Genomic DNA, 7,358 nt, shown 5'->3' with positions numbered 1-7,358 from the left:
ATAGAGAAACCAATATATATATATATTTATTATGTAAATAATAATTTACATAATTCTTCCTTAAGGTAGGAATTATTGGACTTCTTCAGAAACCTTATAAGTGAGAAGAGGGGAGTGAAATATTCAAAGAATTGCATGTAAACCTTAGAATTCTGTTATCAAGTAAAACTATCTTTCAAAAGTGAAGGAGAAATAATCATCTTCTTAGAAAAACAATAATTGAGGCAATATATTGTGTGTAAGAAGTGTTTAAAAGTTCAGAAAGAAGGAAAATGATATGTCATAAATTCACGTCTATACAAACAAAGAACATTAGAGATGGAATAAATGAAGGTAAAATAAAATCGTAGTTTTGCTTATAATTCTAACAGATAATGTTTTGTTCAAATGAATGCTAAAAATGTCCTCAGTAATTATTTTATCGATAAATAAAAGGAATAACAACAATGGTAGGAAGAAATTGGGAATACACTATTATATATAAATTTTTCTACCTATGTGGTAGTATAGTGTTATTTGAAAGAGAACCTTCATTAATTGTAAATGTGTAATAAAAATTCAAGAGCAACCAGTTTAAAAAGGTAAAAAAAAAAAGTGTAATTGACATGCTAAAGAGGGGCAAATATGGAATTATATACAATTATATATAATTAGAACATGAGTAGGCAGAAAAAGAGTGGAAGATGAAAGAATAGAAAACAGATAGCTATTAATTTCATCATATCAATACTCTCTTTAATATTAGTACCCTAAATACAATGTGTAAAAAACAGTCTGGTTTAATACGACAAGATGATGATGTAGGAAGACCCTGAACTCACCTCCTCCCATGTACATACTGAATCTACAGCTACATATTGAACAATTTCCTCCAGTGGGGGGAAAAACAAAAAAAAAAAACCCCAAACTAGTTGAGTTACTCCTATACATCATGCAAACAAAAATAACTGCATTGAAGCAGGTAAGAGAGTCGGAGACACAAGCTTAACATAAACCCCACCTTAAGCACAGAGACCCACAATTGAGAAGAAACTCCAAACCCAGACTTCTCTCTGAGGAGTGAAGGGTTTGAACCCCATATTTGGTAAAACTTTGTCTACAAGAACCACAAGGCTATAGGGCACTAAGAAAGTTCTTACAGATATCTCATGTGCAGACTCACCCATCCCAAGGACTGGTACAGGGACAGCCAATTGAGAGATACCAGACTTTATATGGAAGAGGTTTCTTTGCTTATTTTAAAGCATTGTCTTGAAGGGAAGGTATCTAGTTTAACACACATCCAGGAGCTGGCCAGCATACTCTCCAAAGATGGAGGCTGGTGGACACCTATCATTCTGCCTCACACCAGCCTGTGGGTGCCACCTTTGAACTCTATGCTTCACTCCAACTCACCAGTATCTCCCAGAAAGAAGCTTGTACCCACCTCTGGCACCCTGTTATTTGTGGCTGCCACCAAGGGACACATTTAGATCACCTGGCTCTGTGGCCAGCAGGGTTTACAATCAAGGGTCGCATAAGACTAAGCAATGAAGGACTTCCTACCGTCTGGCTCTGACACCAGCTGGATGGCATTTGTCTACCCCTGGAATGACTTATCGATGGCTAGAGAAATGAGGGTGAGGGAGACGTTCAGTGATGATGGTTAAGTGTTTTACTTAGGAAATGCAGTAGCTGGGACATTCCTGCTGTTTCTATTTGAATGGTAATCAAATTGTCACCTGAGCTCTCTGGCTGGAAGGCAGATTCAACACTCTTAAATACAAGGGGCTTGGAACAATTTGGGAGAGCCACACTAGGACACCTATTTTTATGAGGAAGACTCCAGGGTCAGTTTTTAAACATGTGGGATGATTAATGTTGTTAGATTTGTTAACAAAGGCTGTATTTCCAGTAGCTATAATTTCAGCTTTTGTCCAATCAGTCATCACCTACTCATGACAGTCCTTTGGCCCACAAAGGCCAGGTACTAGAGGAGTGAGGGGATTTTTGTAAGCCTTGCAGAGATCCATTATGCCCACCTCTTTGACCTGCAAAGGTCACCATAGGGAGGCTCCATAGGCAGTGTATTCAGGAAGTGGTAATTATCCACTGGTTACACTGATCTAGAACCATTTCAGTCTCACAAGAGAATCCAGGTAGCTAAAACCAAGTTTGAATCCTCTAGGTGCCAGTTTGGACTAGAGCGTGCCACTTGGGCTGACGTGGTTATTCTATTGGCAGAAAGAAAAAAGCAGTAGCCTGAGAAAGGCTAAGTTTCTTTGAATTTCCTTGACATTCAGTGCTGAATTTTTTAAATGGGTGTTTGTATACCCCAGCACCCAATTTGTCCTGATCCTTAGCAAGGAAGAGACTGAGAGGGGGTTATCCCTCTCTGGGAACAGCTCATTCAGTGGCCCAACATACCTTTCCACAGTTTGTAGAAAAGGTGAAGGTGAAGGGGTTAATATGAGGATTCTTTTCTGAATCAGGTTTTTGAAAAGCAGACCTAATGTTCAATAATTCCAGATGCCTGTGGATGACAGGGGGTGTGGATGGGAATGGTGGAGGTACATTGACTGCTTTTACTTTTGTGGTAAAATGTGCACCATTTTCAGACTGCATATTATCCAGAAAGCTGACCACATGACAGATCAGTTCAAAGGCTACAATGATGTGGCTAGAGTCAGCTGATTGGTGTGGACCATCAATCCCATGACCTGAAATGGTGGTCAACTATGGGGCACCCAGGACGAATAGACCTGAGAAGTTTTAAAGGTTGGATGCACTCAGACTTCCAGAATGAGGAGAATCAATGCCCTGTGTGTCATGGCCTTCCCAATCTGGAGACAACTGGGTCATCTTACAACATGTGTCACAAGGTAGCCTCTGCAAAAAACAAAAGACCCCTTTACTTGGTGCCCTTTCTGTGATGGTGGACACACAGCCATAATCAGTGCAAAGAGTGCAGTCCAGATAGTAGTCATACCCATCTTGATCATACCCAATGATCAAGGCAGTGCAGGCTTGATCAGTAGCTTGATTTCACTCAGCATACGTGTCTGTGTGAATAAACCATATGACTCCTGTAGTAGCCATGATTTATTTCTCCGGTTGGTGGTACTTTAATGTGCCAGTCTGTGTGTTCCCAGTGAATTTAAGTTTCCTGCTTCATCGTGGAAGGATTCTGGACATGAGACAGCGAGGTTAAGGAAGTAAAGTGAGGATTTATTTAAGCAAGAATATGCTCTCAGAGGGAGAGCAGGCAGATAGGTGAGGAGCTGCTGCCCTGGGTTCCATTGGCAAGTCAGTTATGAGGGGCATACAAATGAAGGGGTGGCATACTCATTGGGGAAGCAGGAGTTTGGGGGCCATATTCCCCTACAGAACCAGATGGAACAGTGAGTGACTTGGATACCTATTTCCACAGAGCTGTAAATGTTTGAGTCCCTCTAGTCTCCACAGTGCCCCAGCATACTATGATGGGTTCCATTTGGGGGTGGGGAGAATTTGGTCACAATCCTAGCCACCTTTCTGTGTAAGGTGGCTAAAGTCAGGGTACACACAGAGTACCCAGGGAGAAATCAGTGGATGTGAAGAAAGATGAGTTTCACATCAATACCCAAGACATGTTTTCTCTTTTACTTTTGATCAGCTTAGAATACTTAGCCAGGGTGTTTACAACTTTGCCTTAGCCTTTACTTCTGCTGGAAGGCCAGGCAGAGATAATAAGATTAGTCTAATGTGGGAGCTTTCATATGCCTATGTTCATCTCCTTTCTCAGTCTCTCTCTACTCAGACATTTCTGTTTATTGCTTTTTCCCAGTTTTTGTCCCATACCCCAGGCTGCTGAAGTCAGTACTTTCATACTTGTATCTGAAGCTATCCTGGAAGCTGCCCTAGTCCTGAGACAGCTCTTCCAAGGATGAAACAAAGGCAAACTCCTGTACAGATTTCTCAGGGAGCTGCCCGAAAGAATGAATGAGACCCAATCCTTTGAAAATAATGTCTGTATTGTTCCCTCTGGCACCAGTAGCCTTCACTGAGAGTGTGGGTTGCTCGCCCTATGGTCTTTGTTGACCTAGGGTATGGACAATGGTAGACAAGAAGTTTAAAATCCTACGGTGCTCTCCTAATTTTTTTTTTAATTCACTAAGCTGTAAATTTGGGCTGTAAATTTTAATTATCTTTTGTAAGTTTTTAGCTGATTCCAGAGTTCTGCAGAAGTTGATTCTGATAGATTCTGCCAGCATATTATTTGTGGGAGGGACCGAACTTTGGATTTTTCCCATTCCACTATTACAGTAGTCTCCTCCCCTCCCTTTTCCTCCTTTGATTCTAAGAAGCATTGCTGTTTTGTGAACCACTATGAAAGGGAAAAAAATGAAACTGTCCAATGGTGACATGCCGGTTGATTGTACCACATACAAAAAGTAAAAACTACATTTAAACATGAGCAAAGTGGGGAATTCCCTGGTGGTCCAGTGGTTACTACTTCGTGCTTCTGCTGCAGGGGGCCCCGGTTTGATCCCTAGTCAGGGAATTAAGATCCCACAAACTGTGTGGCGAGGACAAAAAAAAATGAAAATGGGTTAATTTTACTGTTAAAGAAAAGAAAATGAGCAGAGTGGGGTGGAACACTGAGCTTTTTTGTACTGCATTGTTTTCCTCCCTTGATTACATTTGATTTAACTCCTTTCTCCATATATTTTCTGCTCTTTTTCTGTAGCTTGTGATTGGCACAGTTGAAGAATCTAGAATTTACAGACTAGGAGTAAACGCAGATATGTTGCATAACTCTCAATCAAATGATATTCCTCAACGTCGTGACTCAAATTACAGTAGCCCAAGTAACAAGCATTCACTGGAAGAGGATGAAAGCAGTAACTTTATAACACAGAGCAGGGATTTGCTGAGCCCAGTGTACTGCACACAAGAGTCAAGAGAGGAACCTTCAGGGCCAGAAGCTGGAGCAGATCCCTCTGATGGTCAGCAAGATTCAGAATGCCACAGAAACAAAGAAAATACCTTAGGTAATAATCTCTGCTCAGAGGTTGGACATTTGCATATGCTGCTTGTTTAAGTTATATTTTGTGCAGCACAGGTAATTATGGAGCATGACCAATTTTGAGGTAGATGTTTAGCTAATACACATCTAGTTTCTTTGGTCAGGTCAGTATGCCTGTCTCCTGCAATTATGTGCAGGAGACGCAAGTAGCAGAGTGGAAAGCTTAGTTATGGGTACCTTGCTTCTTTCTCTCTGATTAAGAATTGTTTTCCAGAAAGAGTTTGTGGCCAGTCTGGCAGAAGTAGTAGTTGATTTGCTTTGTTGTTTGATCATTTAAAGTAGTCTAATAATTACTATGAAAACTGTTATATTTGCCTAGCTGTTTAAAGAATATTCACTAAAATTTGGAAATGATATTTTTTTGCAGTTTAGAAAGTAGCTTAATAAGATTGCTTCTAAGATATGTTTTATCCCTCTGCTTAGTTAGTTTGACAGTTCAGACTAAGAATGTGATATGTTAAATTTTATGAATGAAACCTGAAACCCTATTTCACCTTACTGGTTGCCCCTCAATTTTTCATTCCTATTGTACCTAATATTTACCTTGTTTGGTTTCAGTGATTTGTGCATAGGATTGTAACTTGAAATTCTCTTTCTTAATCTACTTTCTGCTACCTTCTAAAAACTTTAAAATTTATATGAATATGAGAACTGTTTATAATTCTTTCCGAACAAGACTAATACTTTCAAATCATTAACCCCACTACAATGCATAAAATGCAGCTTCAGGTTAAAATCATTTAAATAGCTTAAAATGGTTAGAGTTTAAAATCTTCATATACTGAAGTGCACATTACTGTTATGTCTAAACATTCAATCATTATATTTCCTCTTTTTTATTTCATCTTGAACTGAAGGTAAAAATTTTTCAGTACTAAAATTTTATGTGGATAGGAAAGTATTCTTTTTGAAGGTGGCCTGTTCCACCTCTCTCCCGCCCCCACAACAGCATGTAAAGTATACCAAATATAAGTTTGATATCAAATATCAAATTTTCTTCAGTTTTTTAGATGAAATATTCTACATACAAGAGAACATTTTAAGAAATAAAAAGTTTTCTACCGCCATGGTAAGCAATAGAACGTTATTTCTTTCTTTAAACCCCATTTGCCTTCACCTGTCTTGGTCACCTGCTTCTCCCTGCCAAAGCTATTAAAGTACTCATTTAAAACTCTTTAAAGTGTTCTCACTGTTCAAGTGCTAAATAGCTAACTGGTAGCAGTGTAGGTAAGTGAAGAAATTTGGATGTTGGTGAGGCTAATAAACTGATTTGGAAATAGCTTCTTTAATTTAGTAGGTGAATCTCTATCTCTAAGTATAGCCTTAAATTGTAAACATTAGTTTTATGTTGAATTTAAGTCATCCTTCTGCTACCTTTTTTCTTTTATAAATCATTAGGAAAAGAAGTAGTATTATTGATGCAAGCCTTAAACACTCTTTCAACTCCAGAGGAGAAGCTGGCAGCACTGTGTAAGAAATATGCTGATCTCGTGAGTATTAAGGGAGCGAGGCCCGTATATAGCAGGGCAAAATGTGTGTATGTTCTTGATAAACTTTAAAAATATAATTTTGATATAGTTTCACACGTAAAATTATATTTTATTACAAAATTGAAGGGAAGAATTAAATTTCTTGGGACTTCTGTTGATAGTATGGCTTAGTTTTATGATACGCTATATATTATATTACAATGCTTTCTGAGATGTATCCTGAGAGTCAGTCAGCCTTAGTGTTTCCAGATCAGCATTTTAGATGCCTCCCAGTTGGGAGGGAGTGGTTTCTATATTCAAATTCAGGAATTCTATACATGAAAGGAATGTTAGAAATAAAAGTGTTAACCATTTTGATTGAAATTGTCAGTTACATGAAAAACAGTACTGTTTCTCAGGAAGTATTTACTGAGCATCTACTATATGCTAGGCATTGTTCCTTTTTCCATCTTCCAAAGAAATTGACTCATGGAAGAGTTTGTTCTAACCTATGTTATTTCAAGTAGCACTCTCCTTCTGGGATTATAGAAGCATTGTCAACATGGAAACCTTGCTAGCTTTTTAAAAGCAAAGAATGGAAAAGGCATAGAACCTTTTGAAGAATAGACGTGGGAAATTTTTAGAATAGTTGGTTCTAATTTAAATGCCAAAATTCTTGCATTTTGTGAAACACTTATGTGAATTATTACTGACCAACTTTGTGCATTTTCATCTATTATTAAAACAACTATTCTGTATCATAAACGTTACTATATTTTGTGAATAACCGTTCTAAAAACAGAGCTGGAACAACTCTAGTTACTGTTTCTTCAAGTGGTACA

The 7,358-nt window shown here is 38.4% G+C and overlaps 1 protein-coding gene across 1 annotated transcript; it reads left to right on the top strand.

Moving 5' to 3' along the window:
• The first annotated feature begins 2,717 nt into the window (after window positions 1-2,717).
• Window positions 2,718-6,606, top strand: LOC133082972 (gamma-taxilin-like). Its single transcript, XM_061179641.1, has 3 exons — window positions 2,718-2,861; window positions 4,709-5,012; window positions 6,446-6,606. The coding sequence occupies exons 1-3, from the start codon at window positions 2,718-2,720 to the stop codon at window positions 6,604-6,606; spliced, it is 609 nt and encodes a 202-aa protein (XP_061035624.1).
• Window positions 6,607-7,358: the final 752 nt, after the last annotated feature.

This window comes from Eubalaena glacialis, unplaced genomic scaffold (genome assembly GCF_028564815.1).
Source record: "Eubalaena glacialis isolate mEubGla1 unplaced genomic scaffold, mEubGla1.1.hap2.+ XY H_2, whole genome shotgun sequence".
NCBI lineage: Eukaryota > Metazoa > Chordata > Mammalia > Artiodactyla > Balaenidae > Eubalaena > Eubalaena glacialis.
Note: the sequence above shows the minus strand (reverse complement) of the source record. Positions and strands in the feature narration are given on the sequence as shown.

Coding starts and splice junctions, on each gene's coding strand:
- LOC133082972 (XM_061179641.1), top strand. CDS start 2,718: ATGGGGCACCCAGGACGAATAGACCTGAGAAGTTTTAAAGGTTGGATG. Junction 2,862..4,708: donor CTTACAACATGTGTCACAAG/GTAGCCTCTGCA, acceptor CTTTTTCTGTAG/CTTGTGATTGGCACAGTTGA. Junction 5,013..6,445: donor AAACAAAGAAAATACCTTAG/GTAATAATCTCT, acceptor ATAAATCATTAG/GAAAAGAAGTAGTATTATTG.